Here is a 25,052-nt window from a genome sequence, read left to right on the forward strand (position 1 = left end):
ATTTCTTTTTTGCAAAGTGATCTAGTATATTTTCTTTCGATAATATCAAATTTTCAGAACTGCCTGTGATTTTTTTAAAAAGCGCCCAAGCCACCTTAAGATACAATAAATTGAATCGAGTTATTAATTGGTTAATGCAATTTTCTTGTACTTAAAAGTAAAATTAATTATTTTATAGAATAATCATTTTGTCACTAAATATATAGTTTATATTAGAATTAATCAATTTTTTATTTATATACATAGAAATGTTTTCTTTTTAGGTATATCAATTTTTCATACCTTTAGTTTATCCTATAAATAATCCCTGATGAGGAGATCTAAATTGGCCTCGAGACATGTTTGTTCCCTAGTCTAGTAGTATCAAAAGGACGGAGAAAGGAGAAATTGGGAGGTTGGTTTTGGTTTACTTTCGCTTTTCCTCGCTTTTTTTTCTTTTTGGTTATTTTTCTCTCTAATGAGCCGAAAAGTGAGATTGTTTGGAAATCTGTTATTTAATAGTGAATCTATTTTATGCTTATTTTGCATAAAATTATTTTTGATAAAGTATATTACTGTTCAATTTTAAATAAACATTTTTTAATAGAGACACTGAACTCATTATTTTTTGAAAAAGGAATGAATTTTAATATTAGTGATTTTAGAAATGTAATCTCAATAGATTGGTTTAGAATCAACCACAAATACATTTTCGGTGGTTGGGGATTTTTTCTCGAAAATCTCATTGTCAAAAATGGTAAATTTTTAAACTTTTTAAAAAATTAATTCATATACAGTTACAATAAGCAGCTTTTAAAGTTCAAATACACCTATATTGTTTAGCAACAAAAATGGAACTGAAATCAAATATACATTTACCAACGTCGGACGTGTTTCGCGAATTAGAAAAGTTGAAAAGTATAAATGATGCTAAGAGGAGATCTATATTGAACCTTCAGCAACAAATATGTAATACTGTCCAGGAGAAAAACGATGTCACATCTCAGTTTGATGAATATCGTTCAGAGGCTCACGAAATTATCAGAGGTGCAAAAACTAGTGTCTCCGAGAAAACGACAATTCTTAAAGAGTATCAAGAAAAGGCTGAACAGCTTAGTCATGAAGTTAGTATAATAAGGGGAGAATTACTTCTGTCCGAAAATTTTGAGAAGCGGCTCGCAAAGAAAAAAAACAAAAGTGAAACGAAAATTAATGATTTCTCAGGTCAAACTGAGATGGAACTTTTGCAGAAATCGAAATATGATGAACTCGAAAAGAAATATGACCTCAACATACAGGTATTGATTTGTTTTAATTGACTGAAAAATGAAAATTATGCATTATATTATTGTATATCCTTTTCTAATTTCTCTTTCTTACAGAAAAAGGAACAACTAAAAACAGCTCTTGAAGCTTTAAAAAGTAAGAGGTCAGATTTGGAAGAAGTTTTACGAAATACATTTCAAAAGGTGGACCAGTTAAATGCAGAGGTTTCAAGTCTTCACATAGGTAAATTCGATAAAAAAAAGATCTGAAAATATTTTATTATCATATAATATAGAAAAATATAATATAAATATTAGGGCTGTTCAAAAGATAAATAAGTCGGAGTCTCAATTTGCATTTTTGAGTTTTTTGTTCTTTTTTGGATAAAAACGAACCTCGTTGAAAGAGAAATAAACCTGATAATATTTAGAAGCCGCTCATCGCGAATTTGTCTGTCTTGACAGAAAAATTACTTTTTCTCGAAAATTATAGATCCCAACGCTAAATTATACACAAAATACAAAAGTTGCGACTGATTAAACTGATTTTTTTTCTATTTTCCCGTTAATTTAGCGTTGTTTTTCTATATATTTTGTGATTTAAAATTATATTATTATTATTATTATTATTATTATTATTATTATTATTTAGCGTTAATCGTCCATTCCACTTAGAAATTTTTAATACCAATTTTTCAAAACTAATAATTTTGCATGTTTATATGATTACACTGAGAAATGAAAAGTAACAAAACACGCATGAATTGCAATATATACCGTAATTCTTGCGCTATATATCCTAATTATCGCATTATAATAGCCTGAAATCGTGATATTGTACATTGCGAGTTTTTACATTATACACCGCATAATTGTGCAATCTATAACGTAAGAATTTAATTTATTACGCTATCACATTGTATTTCTTCTTAAAAATTAAAGATAAAGTTCACATCGATTTCAGGTGAAAGATTCAACGAAACAAAAATTAACCTTGCCAGATAAACTTTACATGAATCGAAGATAATTTCCGACTCTTAACCTTGCCTGGATAATCTTTCGCCTTATAATTACTCCAGTTTTATTCGAGCTGTAGCGACCATTACGACGCCAGCGCTATCCAGCGTCGTTTAACTTCATTAAATTGAAGATTGGGGATTCCCATATGCCAGTTGCTTTTTGCGCTTATGCTGAATGGTATTAAATAAGTTCTAATTCATCTACAAAAGTTTAATTTATTTCGTAGGAGATATATCAGTGAGAACAAATGTTTTTCATGTTATTTGTTTTACCTGCACCAAAGTTGAACTTTCTTGTGATTGTTTTAAATCTATTGGCCCGGTTTATAGCTAGAATTCACTCATACTTTACCTTTTTCCCATTGCTTCTAAGGACGCCATTGTGATATTAGTGCATTATAATATCGTACAAAGCTCCGGGACTCGCTTGTACGTTATCATATTGCAATTTCTTGCAATATCGAGGTTTTGCGATATTATTGTGCGATATAATTTTCTCCGTGTTTTCTAAGGACATACACAAATAATTTGAATGCGTATTAAACACATCTCTGCGAGTGAAATAGATGATTAATGCTTCTTGATAATAATTGAAGCCGTGAAAGCTAAACGGTGTTAAGTACAATCAACCTAATTTTACAGGAGAAGCAAAAGGCTTTGCTAGATAAACAAATTTACAACCGATTGAGTTTTTTTTCAAGTGGAATGTGGATGGATCAGTTTAGTAACGGTTGTGAGAAATTCCATGTCATATCATCTAAAGATTTTCAGCTGTTGTTATTGATTTTGATGAAAATTCTAGTATCCGTTGTATCTTAGGTGTTGAACAAAACACCCTAAAACAATCTTTGAAAAATTCAAAAAACTTAAGAGATATTCAAAATAAAAAATTTTTAATGAAGTTTTGAAGAAGAATTTATTGAAAATGATAAATGGCGCACTATGCCACGGCTTACTTTCTTAATTTGTTCTCTAAACCTAAGAGATTTATTTCTTGTTTCACATGGTTAATTTTTGAATCAGAAGGAATCGAAAATGTAAATAAAGATTCGGACTTGTTTTCTTTTTTAACACCCCTGATACGCATAGAATAAATAAAAATAAATTTTTATGTTTATCTTAGAATGACTTAATTTTTTAGAAAATCAGCAACGACAAACTGCAGTTGTAAAAGTCTTTACAGAATTGGACGATTTTGTTTGTCAAAAGAAGAAAGAACTCCAAATTATAACAAAAAAACTTTCAACTGAGAAAGATGACACATCTGCTGTAAATTCCAGTCTGCCAGTCATACGTGAGGTGAATTTCATACTATTTTTGTATTTGCCGAATTAGAAAAAAATATTTATATTATATTTGATTTTGAATTTCTGCTTTATTTTAAATAAGCTAAACAATATTATTGTTTATGTTTCAATATTTGTATTTTTAGGAAGATTTTCAAAAATTGCCAAAGTTGACCTGCGATCTGTGTGGTCAGCAATATCAAACAAAACGGGAGATGATTTTTCACATGAAAAGTTTTCATACGAGGAGAAGATTCAAGTGTAACATATGTTTCGAAACTTTCGCCTTCCAGCAGAATTGTTATGCGCACATTAAAAATAAGCATGCAAGACTTAGGTGTGATTTTCGTACTTTACATTAAATCCATCATTTTCACAATTCCAAATTACCAATTTTTAACTGCTGTGCTTATATTTTTTTAGGGACTTCAAACGCTTTGTAAGAAGAATTTCCCGAAAAAAGAAAAAGGTACATTTTATATTACTTTTATGTGTGACTGATCACAGATAGAAACCTTCGATTCAAAAACGATTATAATATTGTATAATATATTCTGAAATATTCGAAATTGTATAAGAACTAAAACAAACGTTTTAAAACCATGTATTATTGCTTTGACTAGTTTTAAATATTTTATTGTTTTTTGAATATTAAAAAAAATATTCATTAATATTCTACGATATATTTTTTTAAATGTTTAGTTCTTAAGTATTGCAGAATTTTCTGATATGTGATTAAACATGCTGTATTTGTATCTGAGTCTAAAATTTTCGAAGAATTTTGAAATATTTCTGAATGATCTCAACTATTCTGCAATTTTTTATTTAACTGTTTTACTAAACGGGCATCTGAAAATGTTCTTGTCTTTAAAACTAATACCCATCAAAAACTAAACGATTTCCTTCAGCCTTACAATTATATAAGATTTTACCTGAAAATCGAACATTCTGAATTATTAAATAAATTATTAAATTAAATAAATGTACAATATAAAATCAGAAGCCTGCTTTACATTGCGTAACTGAAATTTCGAAACCTACAAAAGTGAACAATTTCCAATTTAATAATTTAATGTACATAAAAAATGTAATAATCCTGAAATATTATTGGAAAACTACCGCTTTTTTATCAGAAAACTTACAAAAAAATATTTTCAAATCTTAAGATTTTTACCTGAACAATTTCAAATTTGAAGCCCTGAATGTTCGGCTGTTTTAGAATTATGCGTTCAAAACTTAGAAGTTGGAATCGCAGAAATTCGAAAGAAGATAAAAATGTGTAGTTGATTGAGTAACGTGCTAGTTCTTTGCATTAACAAAATATGTTTGAATTAATTATTGTTTTCGTAATTCTTATGATTTCAAGAATATCCATTTTTCTTACGCTTCTGGAGGCCCTTATCTAATCCGTAGGATATAATTCAACTTTAGCCCCATTGAAAAAATGCTCGAGCAAAGTCTTTTATTATTTTCGGACAGGATTTACACGAGGAAATTTGCCGTCGGATTTTCAGAATCCTGCAGAAAATTCGTGAGTCACTCAATTGATTCTCGCGGATTTCATCGAGGGTTTCCATGAGTAAATATTGTACTAGAATATGCAGATTTTTTCATTCGATTTGATATGTTTTTAAGCCAAAATTCTTTCAATTCCCAATTTTCTTTATTTTAAATTATTAATGCCTTAAAAACAGTGTTTTTTTAATTCCTATGCGAATTAAAATTAAGAAACTTGAGGACTTTAAAACCTAAATATTAGACAAAATTAGATATCTGACTTATATTATCCTCATAGGATATCTAGTAGAAAAAAAAATCAAAAATTTAAGCGTGCAAAAAAATGCAATTATAAAGAACGTAAAAGGTAAAAATGATTGTGACAAAATAGAAAAATAATCAAATTACATTTTTTAAAGGACATTTGATACATCTTGCTTAATTTTCATTGATAGAGAATCGAGCTTCTCTTTTATAATATATGATACATTTTAATTATTGTTATTAGCATTTTTTTTCATTGGTTCAAATAAAATATCATGTTTCTTGAGTTATTTAAAAATGGTTGGTGCATACAAAAATCTCGATGCTTAATTGATTCAAGTTCATATTCGAACTTTCTGAAAATTTCGAAGGTTTTGGGTACCCAAACAGTTTCGAGTTCTTTAAAGATTTTTGATAACAAATTTCGAGTTTTTGAATTTTTACCCAAAACTTATCTTCAGCAATACAAAAGCCCCCTGATAGGGGTTTTCATAAAAAATCCGATAATTTATTGAATTTTTCAAAACGTTTTTCGTAATCTTGGATCCCAATTTGTTTATCAGAAACTCGAAATCTGGCGGCTTATCTCGACTTGAAGTTTCGAGCTTTTTGCAAACTACACCAAACTCTCGCTTTCAGTCAAGTGTCGGGGGTTGTCTTCAAATAACCTTGGACGGATTTCGGGGGGATCGAAACGTAAACAGTGAGAGCCGCTTGACTCGTTTCGAATTGAAATATATCTCTATATATATATATATATATATATATATATATAATGTCGCAACCGCTCTCGCCTTGCTCCCCTGAGAAACTGCTTGAACCAGCAGTTCTAGGAAGGCTGAGAACGGGGTGACTGAAAGCGAGAGTTTGGTGTACTAATTTATATAATCTGACGTATACTATTAAATTGTCACAATGGCAGAAAATGTCTCGATACAATAAGACGAAAAGAGCAAGCCGAAGTATAGTAGCTTTATTGTGGACAGAATTAATTAATTTATGAAAGATTATTGTTATTACTTATTAATTAATTCTTGTACACTGCCGCCAGAATGTTTGGGTACATTTCGCTTGACCGTTTGAAAGTTCATAATTCACTTGAAAAACGAATATCTGTGCAGAAACTGGTTATACGAGCTTGTAAGTAGAATTATTTGAAAGATTAGATAATTTCGCCTGGAATCCATCTACGTCGAAATTATATTAATCAACGATCCAAAAAATATTCAGTTTCAAAGTTAAGAGTTTTTCTTAGCAAAATCAGCACTTTGAAATCTTGAGTTTAGCACTTTGCCAAATCTAGAAACGTTTCACTACAAATTGAGAAAAATCATAAAATCATGAGAAATTTCTAATCTTTAAATCCAAATTAAGATTACTATTAAATATTTTGTAATTGCTGAGAATTTACAAAAAAATGTTTACTCTTGCAATAAAATTTTATGGGAGCCAAAAGTCCAAGATTCGTCTTCAGTTCTAAAATTCTATAAAATTTTTGGAATGTTTTTGCTGATCCCAGAATATTTTGGAATGGCCTGGAAGTTTCTACAACAGTGTGGACTTGTGGAATGTTCTAAATTATTCTAAATATTTTTTAATACAGTACGAAGCTTCAAGAACATGTATTATACATTTTGTCTCAATTAACGCCATTGATGTCCCAGGTTATCCTGCAATGCATAAGTTTGGATATCCGGGATATCTATGGGACGTTTCTGGGATATCCAGATATTCCACGTGTGGTATGTGAAAATTTTGATATCTTACTAACTTGTGACACTTGAATATCCTAGAAACGTCCCATAGACTCCCATACCTCGACGGATTATCGAAGGTACAACCCGAAAGATAAATGTGATCGATTGGGATATCCTATTGCTGTGAGGGTTGTTGTTTTTGAGAAAAACTATTTTATAAATGTTCAGGAAAAGTGCCACCATATTTTTGTCACTTACAGCTGAATTTTATTCACGTTTTCATTTGATCATTAATTCTATTGATCAGGAGGTATTCCCTTATTAAACACATGCAATTTTAACTTCTACAATTTGACTAAACTCTGTTAAATATGTGTCCCTTTATTTTCAATGTGAGTTTTACAAACCCACGAGCATAACTATTCTACAAGGGCGACAGCGAATTCGCATGGACGAAGTACGATTATGATCATAATTTTATCCCGCACGTGCGCATTTATTGTCGCGCTAACTGTTTGTAAACAGCTACTTTCGGAACTAAATTGACGCTGATAAAACACATAAATTATTCCTGCGTTACTTAAAATATTTTATAGAAAATGGGCGAAAAATTAAATTTTGACATGACTTAATTCACGGAAACATTTCGATTTGATTGTATAGTTGTAATTGTAAGGAGCCTAGGTGGCTCAGATGATATCAAAAGAGACTCGTTACCTCCCAAGGAAAAGGCTCCATATCGAGGGGACTATCCTTGGTGGTCACTAGTCGATTTTGAGTCGCTGGTCGATATCGAGTAATGAACACACAAATCTACTTACATAACACACCAAAACGGTGCTTCGAATCTGTACATCTAAATTGATGACCTCCGAGGGGTCGCTCTGTCCATCCAAGCCTGACCGTATTCCCTCTACGGCCTCCTAGAGAGGCTGCTGGACGGCAGAGTGGGTGAGTATCACTTTGATGTGCAAAGAATGACGTCATTTACTGTGCGATGTTGGTACGCCTGGTACTTGCGAGGTGTATTTCCAGAACATTGGAGAGGACGAAATATACTAAATATTTTGTAAAGGTCGCCGGATTCGATGTACTACCTTAAGAATATACACGGGTGTGGCACGATAGACTTTATAGTTTTAGCATAACGAGGGAGGGGGAGGGGCTTGAGCCACCCCGTCTACATAAAAAAAAACATATAATCAATTTTATTTTTGAATTAAACATTAATGTAGGTGATTCTTAAAGTTTTATATTTTTTAGGGAAATCGGAAAAATTCAGGAAAGCTCACGTGTTATTTATGTGGCAAACAATATAAAACCAAACAAGGTTTGTCGTATCACGTAGAAAGTGCTCATGTGAGAATAAAATATAAGTGTCAAATATGTTCCAGCACTTTTGTGAATCAAGTATATTGTTTTGCTCATGTAAAAAAAATTCACTGGAAATGGAAGTAAGATTGTCGTATTTTAATTCATTTGATCATTTTAACACATTTCGCTTACCAATTTTAATCGGTGTCTTTATATTTTTTCCAGAGATTTTAGATCCTTCGTAAAAGTTGTTTCTCAAAAGAATGAGGTTTTGGAAACGATTTCAAAAGTTGAAAACAGGATGAGAACTCCTATAAAGCCTATCGCTAAAGTTAATAATGGCTATGATCAGGTGACATTTATATTATTATTATTATTGTTGTTTCTTGTTAAATCCTTATATCAAGCAATGGTTTTATATTGAAAGTGAAAAAAATTAGGTTCTTAAAACCCTCTTTGGAAATCTGAGTTAATGAAAAAACAATGAATAATTTACTTCTGTAAAAAAATCTAACAATTAGTACATAGGAATGCTTACTAATCTGCTGGATATATTTTATACGGTTTCTTTTTTCCCTAATAGCGTTCATCGTACTATTTTAAAGTCCTGCGGAAAATTGTAGAAAGGTTTAATTTTAAAAAATTCAGCAGTTTTTCTGAAAAAAAAACTATTTTCTCAAAAAGCCCACCTTTACATGTTTTTGCCAATTTTTTTAAAACTTGCACTGGGATAATGAAGATATCTTGTAAGTTTGATGCTGGCTAAATAACTTTTGTAGCCAGGAGAATTCCTTTTTCTTACAATTGAATTTTCTACTTTTTCTTGGAAAATATGACAGATAAGAAAAAATGTTAAGATGAAAGTTTGCGCGGCTAAAAAAGTTCTATGAAAAATGTGTCTTGTTAATTTGCGATATCTTGTATACTTTACGAGAAAAATTCAAAAATTACGTTTTTAGGAAAAAAAAATTCTTCCGGTCTTAAAAATGGCTTAGCCCGCACGACCCTGCTAAAATCCCGTTCTTCTATTAGTAGAAACTTTTTAAAAATATTTAGAAGAATAAATAGGTGGGATTTTCAAGAACATCTTTTTTATTTTTATCTTCAAAATGTTGAAAACATGAAAAAAATTACATTTTCTGGAAAAAAACCCACCTTTTTTATTCTTCCAAATATTGACGAAAAGTTTCTACTACTAAAAGAAATCGAGATCATCAGCATCATGTGCGCTAAACTATTTATAAGGCCGCGAGAATTTTTTCTCTGAAAATGTAATCTTTGAATTTTCCTCGTAAACTATGAAAAATATCGCAAAAGAACCAGAGATATTTTTCATATAACTTTCTAAGACATGCAAACTTTTATCTCAACATTTTTTAATATAGTATGTCAACGTTTCCAAGAGAAAACAGAAAATTCTATTTTAAGAAGAAAGACATCTCCTGGCCACAAAAATGATTTAGCAAGCATCAAACGTAAAAGATATCTTTATTATCCAAATACAAGTTTAAAAAAATTGGCAAAAGAATTTAAAGGTTTGTTTTTGTTGTTGAGAAAATCGATTTTTAAATTGTTGAGAAAAACTGCTGCCATTTTGTTATGTTTAAACCTTTTTACAATTTTTCGGCAGGTTTTAAAAGAAGACGATGAACGTTATTAAAGGCAGAAAGAAAATTGATAAAATGTATCAATCAGAAAAATACTTATTGCCTTATAGTTTCCTCTAAAAAGCAACATATTTCCTCCCGAGAGATTCTTCGATTTCAAACGTAGAACCCTGCCTGATTTGCAATGGATTCCGTCAGCTGCTAATTTCAAGTTCAGCGATCTCGCATTTATATAAAGTTATATATAAAAGTATACTATATCAAATAAAATGGCTTGAAGATCATTTGAGTGAAGCCTTTATTTTTCTCTGACATAAATGTTTAGAAGTCTGAAAAAGCTGCATTTCACCAAATATACCACATTCACATCGAATTGGTTGCTATAGTCCTGGTAGAAAAACAGTCTCGAGAACTTTTCTGTACTCTTTAATTTCTGAGTCACGTTGAAATGTATGCATTTCAGAGAAAAATATTGTACACAAAAAAATGTAGACATTAATAAATTTAATATTTTGTCTGTGAAGAATTGATTCATGTACGTAATTCATGAAATTAAGAATTTGTATTCATATGAATACGCGATTATTCCTCCATCTAAAAATCCCCCAACGGGAACAGAAAAAGTGCGAGTCCTATTCCGCTCAATCGACTTCGTAAAATTTAACGAAAGCATTTATTTCACCTATTTTTCATGATTTAATCTTTGTAGAACTTATAAATTAGAACAATATTTAAATTTATATTTATTTATATTTTAATCATTTATTCAATCTAATTAAAAAATGTATCAAAGAAATCTATTTAAATGTGCGAATTAAAATAATGTTAACTCTAGAGAGGCGGACTTGAATTGATTAAAATTACATTTTCAAAACTTATATTCCACATGAAGGAATTAAAACAATTTATTACACATATTTTGTGAACTTATCAGAAAGAATTAAATAATCTCAAAATATGAACAAGATAACGTTTTAAAATTATGGATCTCTTAAAAAATCAAAATTGCAATTTTTTTGAAAATAATCCAACTTTTGTAACTGTTGTCTATTAAAAAAATGTCATGGTAACAGTTTCAAAAACATTTATTTTGCATCTAGTAGAAATTTGGATTGATAATTCCTAACCTATTAAAATGTTTTTCCTTTTTTAGAAAATTTTCAAAATGTTGAAAAGTATTTAACTTTTTGAAGTTTTATCGAATTAAAAAGTGTCATTGGGATAATTTGCAATTCTTTTTGACGCGCATCAGAAAATTCGCCAAAAATTTCTAAAACTCATAAAAAATTTTAATTCAAATTTTGAAAAAACTCAAACTTTTTGAATTTTTGTCTATTCGAAAAATTGAACTAACGATTTTCTAAATATTTATGATATCTAGGGAAGAATTTAAATGAAATTTTCCAATCTTGTTGAAAAATATTTATTTTTTATTTCTCTGAACATTTTCAAAATTTTCAAAAGTATATAACTTGTAATTTTCATCGAAATAAAAAATTTTATCTGGATAATTTGCAAGTCTTCTACCCATCCAGAAAACACTTTAACAAAAAAAATGTCAATTAAAATTGTTTTTTTATTTTGAAAATGTTTTAATTTTTTAATTTTGATTGGAAATATCTGCTTAACGAATTTAGTCTTAATTTTGGGAACCTTAAGAAGTGTATCAAAGGCTGACTTGATTCGATAGATCCTTCGAAAGTTAACGTGGCTACAATATTCAGGTAACCATACATACAGACATACAGACATACATACGGACAGACACCGATGAAATTTTATGATTTTCGGATTCTGTGAGTGCCGAAACGTAAAGATCCGTTAAAAACCAGAGATCGAAAATTTGAACGATTACATTACACTTTCATGAATGAGAATGTAAAAATCAAAAGTAAAACAATTCTATAATAACTAGATTTATTTTTTTGTTTATCCTATTGATTGTGGGTAAAAATAAGGAACAGAAAATATTCGTAGTTTGTCAAGAACTTCAAGCCTGTTATAAAAGCGCATTATCAAAAATTATCACAATTCTCGCAAAATTAGAAGAACCACAAGGAACTTTTTACTTTCGTCGTAAAAAAAGGGGTACTAGTCTCGTAGTTCGTTTTTTGACCGAATTCATGAAAAATCACCGTGATTCTCATTTTTGATCGACTTTTTCGGAAAACAATGACTTCGCCGAAAAACATTGTGCAAAAAATTTATATTTTTACGAAATGCTCAATTTCTCTGCATAATATTTTTGTATAAAAGCACTATTTAAAAAAATATATAATAAAAGCCGTAAAAATAATCTTCTTCTAACAAATCCACAGTCCTTGAAAAATTAAAATACGCGGAAAAGGCTTAGATGAAAAGCATCGTTTTTAGTCTTCTAAATGCTTATTTTGCAGCAAAAGAAAGGTTTCACAAAAATTATTTCCATACTATTCTTATTTATCATAATATACCACATAACTTTATATAAAAGCGTTAACAAAATCGCTAAACATTGTCGCGCAGTCGATGTTAAAAGAACCTTCTGAATGGTCTTTTATTACACATTACGTAATGTAGCAATCATATCAATAAATATCAATCATACAAAAAAAAAAAATTTTTAAATTTTGAAAAAAATCACAGAAATTCTTTGAAATTTTGAATACGTATAATTAGCGATCAATTACAACTCAATATACTCAAAAATGTAAACACGTAATGCAAATAATCATCAGGATGCTATTCCTTTTACTTCAAACATTACAAAGTTGCACATGGGTTTAAAAATGTTGTTAAAAATTTTATGATTACAATTATGCAAAAATTTGATGAAAAATACATGAAATTAACATGTCCTAATATCCACCTACTATTACTTTACAGTTTACATCGATCCCTCTCCCAATTAATATTTCTCAGGACAAGTTAAATAGCGCAAAAGTTTCAATAAAAATTCCCGGAACATTCCCATGAAAGGTTCGGAGAATTACGAAAAATGTACCAGGAAGGTTCCCACAAGTAGGTAAATGTTTGCATATCCAGGAAGGTTGCCAACGAAGGTTCGTAGAAAGGACCCCGCACTAAATGTATCTGAAAATGGCTTTCGGTGGATTTAGCTGAAATTTTTTTTTTTTAAGGTTATAAGTGCCGGATAAAATATCCGTAAAAAAAATCCAAAAAAATGGACAGTTTTAGCGCTATGCGGCGCTAAGCGCTCAAGATCAGTGAATAAAACGAATTACAACAGATTTTGTTACAGAAGCCATGTCAACATAGAAATCACGGTTCAGATGGTGGTCTGTCATATTTTCGCCTAAACCGTTCACTCATATAGCGCGCTTCTCAAAACGATCAAACGCTAAGCGCCTAAGATTTTAACTTGACTAATTAATCACTTCTTTAAAGGCAAAAATGGTACCCAAAGTAACATTAGTAACTAGTGCGCACATACCGATAATAACATTCTACCCTTCGCAAGAGGGTTGAACGCTAAGCGCTCAAGATCAGCGAATAAAACCAATCCTAGTAGCTTTAGCGACAAAAGCGATGTCACTATAAGAATCACGCAACAGAAAGTAGTCAGTAATATGTTTAGCCAAACCAATGAGTTATATTGCGCGCTTCAAGAAACGATCAAACGCTAAGCGCCCAAGATTTGAACTTGACTAAGTTCTTACTTTTTTAAAAACAGAAATGGTATCCAAAGTAACATTAGTAACTAGTGCGCACATCGATAATAACAGTGTACCCTGTGTCAGAGGGCCGAATGCTAAGCGCCCATGATCAGCAAATAGAACCAATCCTAGTAGCTTTAGCGACACAAGCGATATCTGTATACGAAGCATGCATCAAGAAGTTGTCAGTAACATGTTACTGACCACTTGTGATTAATTAGTCAATTTAAAATCTTCGACGCTTAGCATTTGATCATTTTGAGAAGCGCGCTATATGAGTCAACGGTGTAGGCAAAAATATGACAGACCACGATCTGAACCGTGATTTCTATGTTGACATCGCTTTTGTAACTAAATCTATTGTAATTCGTTCTATCCAATGATCATGAGCGCTTAGCGTTCGGCACTCTTGAGAACAGTATAATTTAATTATTGGAATGCACGCACTAGTTACTAATGTTACTTTGGGTACCATTTCTGCCTTTAAAAAAGTGATGAATTAGTCAAGTTAAAATCTTGGGTGCTTCGCGTTTGATCGTTTTGAGAAGCGCGCTATTTGTGTCAACGGTGTAGGCGAAAATATGACAGACCACGATCTGAACCGTGATTTCTATGTTGAGCAATATGTTCTATGTAAGAGCAATAGCGTCCTTACAATCAATTGCATGTGTTTAAATTTTGTAAATTGAGTTTTAGATAATAGCTATGCGTCGTCAAAATATCAAAGAAGTTCTGTGATTTTTTTCTGAATTTTAAAGTTTTTTTCCGAAGCTATCGGGGATTAAAGTTAAGTAACTACGATTAGACACAAACAATCTACGCTTTTTTACTTTTTGCGCGTCGTATTGTTGAAACTTATCGTTTATTTAGATGAGTGCTATATTAGATGCTATGCAAAAAATAAGATTTCTCTTAATGTATGTACCTTTTTTCGATTTGTATGTAACTGGGTAGTTAAGGGCAGAAGCGATAAAATTGAGTGAGGCCTTCCTAAATGAAACACTTCGTTTTAGATTTACAGAATTTAATTTGGGGTTGTACTTCCAAAAAGTGGATATGCCCGATTTTCTTCGCACTTCGTATACTTACGTATTTTGACGCGCTGATTATGATTATGATAGTGAAAATTGGCGCAAATTTGATTTTCATGGTGAAATAAAAAAAATAAAATAAAAATCATGGTTTTTTAAGTTTATCTCAGCTAATATGCAACATTAAAAAAAAAGTTTTAAATAAAAGTTGTAGATCTCATCAAAATACACCTTTTTTTTGGAAGCATTTGGAAACATAGAAATAATGTAATATCACACCCCTACCCCTTTTCCAACGCCCCGTGGAGGGCAGGAAAGCACCCCTGTGACTGGTGATAGAAATAATGTAAGATTACATCCCTGTCCCTTTTCCAGCACCCCGTGGGGGGAGGCACCCCTGTGACTGGTCATAGAAATAATATAAGATCACACCCCTGCCCATTTTCCAACGCCTCGTGGGGGGCGGGAAGGTATCCTGTGACTGGTCACAGAAATAATGTAAGATCACACCCCTACCCCTTTTCCAACGCCTCATGGGGTTATAGACTTCTGTCACTTTCATTTTGTCGAGTTTCTCGGAAACAATCATTCCTATAAAAAAAATGCTTGCAATAAAAAAATGTGTATTTTTATAAGATCTACAACTTGTATTTGAAACATTTTTTTTTAAATTTTGAATATTAGCTGAGATAAACTCAAAAAACCATAATATTCGTGGTTTTTTGATGATTTCACCATTAAAATCAAATTTGCGCTAATTTTCACTATCATATTCGTAATCAGCGCATCAAAATACATAGGTATACGCAGTTTGAAGGAAATCGGACATAACCGCTTTTGGGAAGTTTATCCCAATTTGGTACTAATTTATTTTTTTTTCTTATAATTTTTAGGAACATTTATTAGACTTTTCAGACCACCCCTGTAATTTGTGCCGCAAAAAATATAAAAGCAAACAAGGCTTAACGATACACAAAGAAAATTTTCATGCGAAAATAAAATTTAAGTGTAAAATATGTTTCAAAATGTTTGGCTACAAGCAAACGTGTACTTCGCACATAAAAATTGGTCACTCAAAATTCACGTAAGATTTTTTGTGCTAAACCTCAAATTCATAATTGGTACATTTCCAGCCTACATCTATTTTCAATTGGTATATTTACATTTTCTAGTGATTATAAACGCTTTATTCAAGCAGTTTCCCAGGAGAAGAAGAAATTTGGAATAATAGAAACGATATCTGAAAATGAAGAAAAAGAAACAATTACTACAAAGCCAATCGATGAAGTTAATCCTGAGGTAAATTTAAGATTTAAGGTGGAAACTAGCCACAAAAACTAAAAAAAAATTACGGTTCGAAAATACGTTTTCAATCCATTTAAATTTTCATATTCAAACCTTATGATGGCCTTCCATGATTTCAGAATGGCTTTGCGTAATGTGTCAAATTACTATACCTTTCAGCCAATGACAGTGTTTCTTCAGATTGCTAGGAGAATATCATTGGCTGAAATGTTTAGTGATTTGACGCATTACCCAAAACGCAACTTCATTCTGCAATCATGGGACGCAACCATTAAGGAATTTTAAAATATATATTAAAAACTAACCAGAAAATTATAATAGCTAGATATGAAATTTCTAGCTTTAAAGCATTTAAAATTAGAAATGTTTAAAAGGAGGGATTAGCCACTAGTAATTTTGACGTACACCTGAATTCAAAGAAGACAAAGAGTTAATAATATTCAAGAAAATTCAAGTGAATTTAGATGTATTCAAAGAGTCAACACAAATTTCACATGATTTTAGAAGATTTCAAGGCAATTTTAAGGTGGTGAGTGGACTCAGAAGAATTGTGAATAAAAAATCAATTACACTAGAAGACTTAAAGAAAGTTAGAAAGAATCTAAAGAATCGACAAAACTGCAATTTTTCAGAAGAATTGAAATAAATTCGGAAGAATTTAAATAGATATAGAATAGTTCAATTAAATTCAGAAAATTTATAGAATTTGATATAATTCTACTGAATTCACAAAAAACCGAAAAATTATCAAAAATTAAATTGAATCCAGTAGAATGGGAATACGTTTCAAAAATTGCATGTAAATTCAGAAGAATTTCAAGACTATTTTTCGAAATTTTAGCTAAAAGAATTTTGTAATAATTAATATGAAGATAAACTCAGTATGCTACGTAATTTATTTGGTTAAAAATTGTAAACCTGGAAGGGCTCATTTAAATAGGGTTGTTTCCAAAATCATATATCATTTTTCCAATAAATGGATCTTATAGCATATAAAATTCTAATTTTAAAAACGCCCATAAAATATTTTTTACATATTGTTTACTATTTTTAATTTAATGCCATGTGATGAGTGGGTTACGTGACCAGATTCCTGTCTTACCGCCACTTTTTTTCTTTCCCAACTTATTTACACACGAAGCGCCACATCGAGTTAAAAATCTGGGATAATAAAAAAGAAGCACTAAGAATGGTGGGTCTGGTCCTAAATCTGTATAATTTTCAAAAAAGTTTTTTGTTGTAAATTTTTTTTTTTTTTGCTTTTTTCATAATTATTAAATTTTAGGACCAGACCCACCTTTCTTAGAGCTTCTTATTTATTATCCCGAATTTTCAACTCGATGTGCCGCTTCGTGTGAAAATAAGTTGAGAAATAAAAAAAGTTACGTTAATGTAGGAATCTGGTCACGTGAACCACTCGTCACATGGCCTTAATGTTGAAATATGAATATTATATCACTATGTCGATTGGAGGGCCCCTTTGACGTCAAAAAGGTCGGATTTTCCACCAATCACAGCTCATGTGTCATTGATTCTCAATCATCTTTTCCTGTGCCGATGTTTTGGTTTGGTTATGTGTACATCGAAAACAGAAGTCGCAAAATATTGCTTAAAAAAATGTAAAAGTAGGGTTTCGTAAAAGCCAATAGCGGAAATCTGCCGAAAATGGATATATTAATGTTATGTGTAAAAGATTTATTGTATAAGTACTTAAATTTAGTCATGCTTATATAACAATTCATAAATATGTAGGACTTTAAAATGTGTTAATATTTGTACTTAATGTTTTCCTTCAGCGTACTAATGACTTTTAATCCAAATATTATAACAGGATAACTTTTATTTGCCATATAATCCTTAACAAACAAATCTATCAAATCAAAATAGTCATCATTGACAGCAAACCGTGGCCTAACCTCTTTATCATGAGTTTCGTTAGCTTTTATGGTTTTCATCAAAGCCAGATCGTCACATGATAGATAATTATGAGAACCTCTGAGTCACGTGACATCCACGTGACACCAATTTGAATAAGTGTTTTATCGCCTTCAATTTTTAATAACTTTTTTCTGTTAAACGACTCAATAGAAAAAAAAAACTATTACACACCTTCGGTTCGAATCAAACTTATTTATTAAAAAAATATTTTATCTAAAATCGTGAAAAAACCCTATTGGAATCAGTGACATGAAAGTTGACGAGGGTTCTTAAATATTATTTTCAAAAAGCGATCAGTTTCTAACTAAAATTTTTATAAAGAGCGTATGCTAAATTATGGTAAAGTCCTTCCAGAACTTTACTCAGGGTGCACTGTCTTCGCCTTTTTTTATTAGTTTTCCATTTTTCCTTGAAATTCTCATTTTTCTCCTATTCTCAAAAACCTTCCCCTTTTCCCCTTTTCTCTTAAAATATACAGTATTTAAATCACGCAGAAAATTCTCCGAAATTACTAAGTGTATTCATTATGGAATAATAAAGCAATTAAAGAGCCTAAATAAATTATTTATGAATAAATAAGATACACGTTTAAAGTGCTGAAAGATTAAAAATACCCTTTAAAAATTTTGAAGTTAAAACATTTTAAAGCATTTTGTAAATTTGAAAAATGAAGACAGAAGTTGTTATCCCATATGAAATTGGAATAGTTACAAAATATATAGTACTTCTTAAATAATTATTAGAAGTTGAACACTTTTAATTTAATATATACAAAGGTAAATACCTTATAAAAATGAAATATTCAGAACCAATCAACTGCAATCTTAAATGTTAAGAAAAATTGTGGGTTGGTATTCGAAAAACGTGAAAAATTTAAATCAGTAAAATCTAACGATTTGAAATTCAAAACATTCCCTATTGGTTCAGAAATTATGATGATTTTATTATATTTACATCTTTTACAAGTGAACAATAATAAAAAATTATGGAATTTAAAAATAAATTATTTGCTCAATAACAGTTTTTTTTTGTAAATGTGCAAAAACATGTTTTTTTGAATTCACATTTTTCCGCGATTAAAGATTTTGGTGATATCATTTTTCTTGCGATTTTGAAACTTTATATGAACCACAAAAAATGTTTCCCATGAATAAACAATAATAACATGTTTCTTTGGTTCATGCTGTAGAAATTTCAGGTTCGAATAAATCCAAAAACATGTTTTTGTACAAATTAAAAAAATGCTAAATAAGGCTGTTATTTGTTTTGGATGTCGACCTAGAAATTGCTGTCCCTCAGCTCAAACGATTCGATTAATTTTAGCATTTTTACTTCACGCTACTAAAAAGTGTAGCCTTATATTTACAATGAAAGTATTAATTACAGAAAGGAAGAAATTACGAATCACGGAAAGAAACATTTATGAGTACGATGTTAAAGATATATACATTTTTTAATGACAGAAATCATTGAAAATTATTTAAAAATATAACATTTCTTAATTAAAGATTAAATAAATAAAGATTGATTGATACTTATTTCTTATGTGTAGTTACTAACAAAGTTATTTTTATAGACTTTTGTGCTATCGGCTTTTATATAAACTTCTTTGAATTACATTTTAAACGATATTTTTCGATTCCTACTATTCACATGAACAGAACGAATATAATATGCACTTAGCATGTGAAAATCACTGATGTGGTGGAAAATCCTGCCACTTGACATCGTAGTGGCCCTCCAATCAACATTGATAAACAAAATAAATAATATTATAGATTTCTTATTTAAAAAAGGTGAACGTTTGTTGATTACTGGTCCACATCAGATTTATTATAAAATGACTGCGGAATACTAATGATAGATTTCTATGTAATATTTATTATTACACTATAACTGAGATTTAAGAATTTTGGATTTACGACGTTTCAGAGAGGGAGAGGGGGGGGGTGATGAAAAGAGGGGGGGGGAGAGGAAGGGTAGGCGTTAGTTGCATCAGATCTGTTAGCATGCGTCCAAATCCAACAGAAATGGTTCACGCGGCCATGACTGTTCACGTTGGAGCTGTCTGGATTTATATTGAAAGTCAGTACGAGCTATGCCCGAAACTAATCTTAAATCCAAGTTACAGTGTATATTGAATTGAATAATATTTTATATCATACACTGAAAGAAATGAATTGCTGGTACAGTTATATTGCGGGTTACATCAGCAATCTGTATGTCTGGAATATACATATCGATGGCAGATCTAATATATAACTTTAGAAACAACCTTATTAAAAAATACAAGTGATTTCGAAATAATTTTAAAGAATTCAATCAAATTTTGAATAATAAAAGAACAAAAAATAAATGGTTAATTAATTTAGCAGAAATGAAATCAGAGAGATTAAAAAAAAGCAAGTGACTTCACAAACATTCAAGATGATTCACATGAATTCGAATGAATACTTTAACAAAAGTGCAGAAGCAATTCAAATGGATTTGGAAGAATTTCAGTGAACTTATGTGAGGTGTATTTAACTGGTGTTCATAATAACTTATCCCATTTTTAACTAATTCAAATTTATTCGACAGAATTTGTTTAAAATGTAGCAGGCATTACTTTAGATCTTTCAATTCGAATTCTCACTTGAATATAATCGAATTGATTTAAGTCCTAATAAATTGGATTGAGTACAAGATACAACTAAAAAAAAAACAAGGAATTCTCGAAGAACTGAAGAGAATTCAAAGTGAATCTAAATAATCTCAATTAATTAAAAAACATTTAAGTGAGTTTAGGAACAGATCCTAATGTTCAATAATATAAAATTAGAAATTGGTAGCCTCTTTCATTTGAATCAGTTGAACCTTTTAAAATTAAATATACTTTTTTAAAAATACTCAAATTTAGTACACATTGAAAAGCAGCATTCAGAATCATTTGAAATTTTATTTTCTCTCAAAATAAAAGCGCTAATAATTGAATAAATACAAACGTTGTGTATGTAAAATTGAATTTATTTTAAATTTGATATGTTTAGAACTATACGGTATTAAGTGGAAAGTATTTAATATTGTTTTTTTCACAAATTTAATCAAATTTATTTATTTCCTAATGTTTTATCATATACATTTTTTACTAAATTTCTCAGTATTGCGCTGTTTCAATAATTTATTGATTCAAAAAGATTTCCTAATAACCAATTTTTTGAAATGAAAGATTGAAAATTGTAAACTTATGATATATAAAAAAATAACTTAATTTATCCTTTGCCTTTATTCAAATATATATCTCTGCTACATTGTTCAAGACGTTTTTCTGTTACTAGTGTCACCGTCTGTAATGTTCTTAAAATTATGCAATTTAACCAGAAAGTCATAATCGTTTTAAAGAGATTGAAATAAAGCTGTTTCAAAATTTGATAATAATGACGTCTAGTTTAAAGTGATTGCATACGCTTTTTCCAAAGAATTAAAAAGATTTTCATAAAAAAAAAACATTGTCACCTGCTGATCTAAACCTAATTTACCGCCATTACATGCTTAAAGATCCATTGGTCTCCATTACATTATTCTTATGTATTATTGTATCAGAATCTATTAAATGCGCGAAAAATGAAACTGTGAAATCCTGACTTTATGCCCAGACGGAAAACCAAATTCTTTATTAATGAAAAACGAATTCAAATTTACGAACACGAATTCGTACAAGAATTCCGTTTTTGTTCATACAGAATTCTTTCTCAATTCATGTTATAATCTTCGTATGACCACGGAAATTAATTTGGAAGAAATTGAAAAAGAATTCGGGCAAACACATCAAGAACTATAGCGACATAAAGGAACTATAATTTTTGGCTTCACTATTCATTCAAAGTGAATAATCTTTCAAGTTCTATTCGATTCTATTCTATTCTATTCAATCTTCCAGTCTATTCGTGAAGAATTCTTTTCCAATTCATTTATTGCTTCATGTGACCAATACATGAATATGGTACGTAATGAAATTGAATACATAATGAATGACAATAGTCGTCTTATGTATGTTAACGCGATGCTAATTGAATTATTTTTCAATTCAGGGTTAATATCGAAGAAGTCTCGAATATTTGTTTGCAAGTTTAAGTACACAATTATTTGCTATTACACAATCACTTCACTATTTATAATCGCACGCTATGCAAATTTTTATTGGCCGTGGGTTCGAACCCTATATGTTTCGAATTCCTAACGCCTAAAGCCTCGCTTGCTAACCTAGCTTGAATTATAAAGAAAAAAATCTGAAATATAACCTACAGCTGTGCAGGGCCGTCTGCAAATTTTTGTGACCCATTTTATAAAAAATGTTGCTAAGCTTATAATAATATATGTACTAAGGTTTTAGATATATTACAAATTATTATTGAATATTTCATGTGATTAAACAAGATTTAAACTTAATTCAAAAATATTTCAAGATATTTTAAAAGATTTTAGAGAAATCAATATATATTTTAAGTAATTCTATCGATTTTAAAGGATTTCGACAAATTTCAGAAGATTTCAAGAGATTTAACAGACTTTAAAGAATTCAAGAACATTATTTATATTTTAAAACTACTTTTAAATCTTAAAAATCACTTAAAATGTACTGAAATTCCTTAAAAAAATTTCAAAATTACTTAAAATCTTTGAGCAATGATTCGATTTCTTTTCAATATAAAAAAAGTCAGATCGGTTAGATTTGAACTTTCATAAATACCTGAAAGACTTCAAATTTAATACCCTTGCTTGTTTATTTACTTGACACTCGGGATTAATTTTTATAAAACAATTCAGTAAAAAAAAAATTTTGATAATAAATTTCATTTTTAACGAAAACGCGAAAATATTGATTTCATACAGTTTTTCCACCTTGCAAATGTGATGCCAAAGCATCCATTACAAAAAATAAAGAAATAGAGCAAATTAAAATTTTTGCACGAAAATCGGCCGTATGTAGAGGACTCCTAATCAACGTGACAGACAAAAGTTATCTGCGTCTCGTTTTCAATATTTCGCCGACGCAAGTACAGTAAAATTAAATAGAATGGATATAATACCGCAGAATTTAATAACCGATGTAAATTTAGCGGATCATTCAAATTCTACAATCAATAGTATCATGCCACTTTTTCATTTTTCACCTGTTTGAAATAATACGTTACTTCTGAAAAGATTTTTGCTCTCAATTCTTTTAATATTATAATATATTTAAATCGCTTGATCCCAACGTATTAAAAGTCAATTCTTAGACCATTGCTGAGGAGTTTTAAATAAATAATACGAATCCTCACATAGAATGTCAAAAGATCGAAATAGGAATACTTTGATAATTCTGTTACAAAGTTCCATTTCAATAATTTTGGAATACTTGATTAAATACTTAAAGAAATTGACATCAATTTATCCTTCATTCGTTTGGCTTGAAAATTTAATTAGAAAAGGATTCGCCGAGAGTTCGTGATTTATTCATTTGAGTTTCTTTCTACATTACTTCGAGCGGTTGTAAAATGTTCAATTCAGAAATACTTTCAAAGCTCATTAGAAATTCTTTAAGAAGACTTTTAAGAACTCAAAATTAGTTTAAAATAGATAAATATAATTGTTTTTATATTAATTATCTATAATTTACGAATTCAATGACGTAATTCATATTGTACTCTGACTTCAGAACTAATTAAGGGCTATTTCTGAATAGGCTTATCGTCTGGGATGGTACCTTTTTGTTTGTAATTGCTTTTAAATTTTGTTCTTGGCTGAAACTTTATTATAGTTGATTCTCAAAAGTTTATATTTTTTAGGGGAATCTCCAGGATTCTGGCATGCCTACCTGCGATTTGTGTGGCAAACAATATTTAAGCAAGCAAGGTCTGGCGTTTCACGTAGAAAATCTCCATGAGAGAAGAAAATTCAAGTGTGGAATATGTTCAAAAATTTTCTCCTACCAACAGTGTTGTATTACTCACGTTAAAAACGAGCATTCTAAATCCGGGTAAGATTTTCGTACTTTGTATTGAACTCATGATTTTTTTACATTTCAAGCTTAATAATTTTTAAAGACCACTTATTCATTTTTCAGGGACTACAGACTTTTTGTAAACGCTTTTACCGACACGGAGCAAAAAAAACAGATATTGAGTACTGCATTGTTTAAATAGACCAACGAATATCCGTTTGTCAAAAACAACTATATAATTCTCATTTTGATAAAAGAAATAAATACTCTATGCTTTAAATAAGTGGTTAAATACGTATTTTTTATATATTCACGAAATATAATAAATATAATAAAACCTAGCTCGCACCGAACCACTTAAAAAATTTCGTACCATACGAAATTACCAATTCAAGCCCAAATAGATGACTCCCACATAAATCGTGTGTTTTCATTTACAACAATACAATCCATGAAACCTTTAACCCTCAGTAACCACATCTCGCATCAGCATACGTAATAACCACACTAGTGCGATTTGGGATTTAAAATGTTTGAAATTCAATATCTCTGAACTATTTATTCCAAATTTTATATATCAAAGGTACTTTTTTGGGTAGAAATTCCCAAGGAATTCAGTGAAGGCAGTTTTGAATAAAAAGACAACAATTTTAGCAATGAAAATTCATCAAATTCCAAACAAAAATTTAAAAAAAAAATCATTTTTTTTAAATTTCCATTTTGTTCCTTTTTGACAGAAATTAATGACTTTTTATTTAAGTTAAAGTTTAATTAGTACGCTTTAATAAAAACAATATTTCTATAGCATAGTGATGCAATATCGGAAATATCGATATTTTTTCTCAACGATATTTTCGACCACGCCATGTGTAACTAAGGGAAAAAAAAATTGTTTCACCAAACTTTTACCTACATGAATACCTGGATAAACAGGTAAGTTTTATTACTTTTATTTGTTACAATATATATAGAAGATTTTCAAAATTTTCAATAAATGTGTTCAAGCTCTATTACCTCAAAATTGAATTGTCTCACTTTAAGCAATAAATACTAGCATACATTGTTATTTGAATAATGAACGGTTCTCCGTTTTTAAATAAAAGTTTTGATTCAGATGGAAAAACTCTGATAACACAGGCTGACAAAATTTGACAAAGGTCCGGAACCAGAGACCAGACCTAGTATACCCGAAGGTTTTTGCTGCGCTGAATCCGAATCCGACCTCAGAA

At 30.0% G+C, this 25,052-nt stretch overlaps 1 protein-coding gene across 3 annotated transcripts in view; it reads left to right on the forward strand.

Moving 5' to 3' along the window:
- LOC117175985 (zinc finger protein 761-like) overlaps positions 1 to 24,103 on the forward strand; it is a 24,650-nt gene extending 547 nt beyond the window's left edge. The window contains exons 2-14 of one of the 3 annotated variants that reach the window (XM_033365897.1): positions 264 to 394; positions 636 to 736; positions 823 to 1,277; positions 1,362 to 1,488; positions 3,405 to 3,562; positions 3,696 to 3,886; positions 3,973 to 4,018; positions 8,271 to 8,461; positions 8,547 to 8,673; positions 15,509 to 15,699; positions 15,788 to 15,914; positions 23,669 to 23,859; positions 23,947 to 24,103. In XM_033365897.1, coding sequence (XP_033221788.1) covers positions 831 to 1,277; positions 1,362 to 1,488; positions 3,405 to 3,562; positions 3,696 to 3,886; positions 3,973 to 4,018; positions 8,271 to 8,461; positions 8,547 to 8,673; positions 15,509 to 15,699; positions 15,788 to 15,914; positions 23,669 to 23,859; positions 23,947 to 24,025 — 1,875 coding nt within the window. In that variant the 5' untranslated portion in view covers positions 264 to 394; positions 636 to 736; positions 823 to 830 and the 3' untranslated portion in view covers positions 24,026 to 24,103. The remainder of the gene's footprint in view (positions 1 to 263; positions 395 to 635; positions 737 to 822; positions 1,278 to 1,361; positions 1,489 to 3,404; positions 3,563 to 3,695; positions 3,887 to 3,972; positions 4,019 to 8,270; positions 8,462 to 8,546; positions 8,674 to 15,508; positions 15,700 to 15,787; positions 15,915 to 23,668; positions 23,860 to 23,946) is intronic. The other 2 variants (XM_033365908.1, XM_033365888.1) reach the window with 2 other exon arrangements.
- The last annotated feature ends 949 nt before the right edge of the window (positions 24,104 to 25,052 follow it).

This window comes from Belonocnema kinseyi, chromosome 1, assembly GCF_010883055.1.
Source record: "Belonocnema kinseyi isolate 2016_QV_RU_SX_M_011 chromosome 1, B_treatae_v1, whole genome shotgun sequence".
In the NCBI taxonomy this organism is placed as follows: Eukaryota; Metazoa; Arthropoda; class Insecta; order Hymenoptera; family Cynipidae; genus Belonocnema; species Belonocnema kinseyi.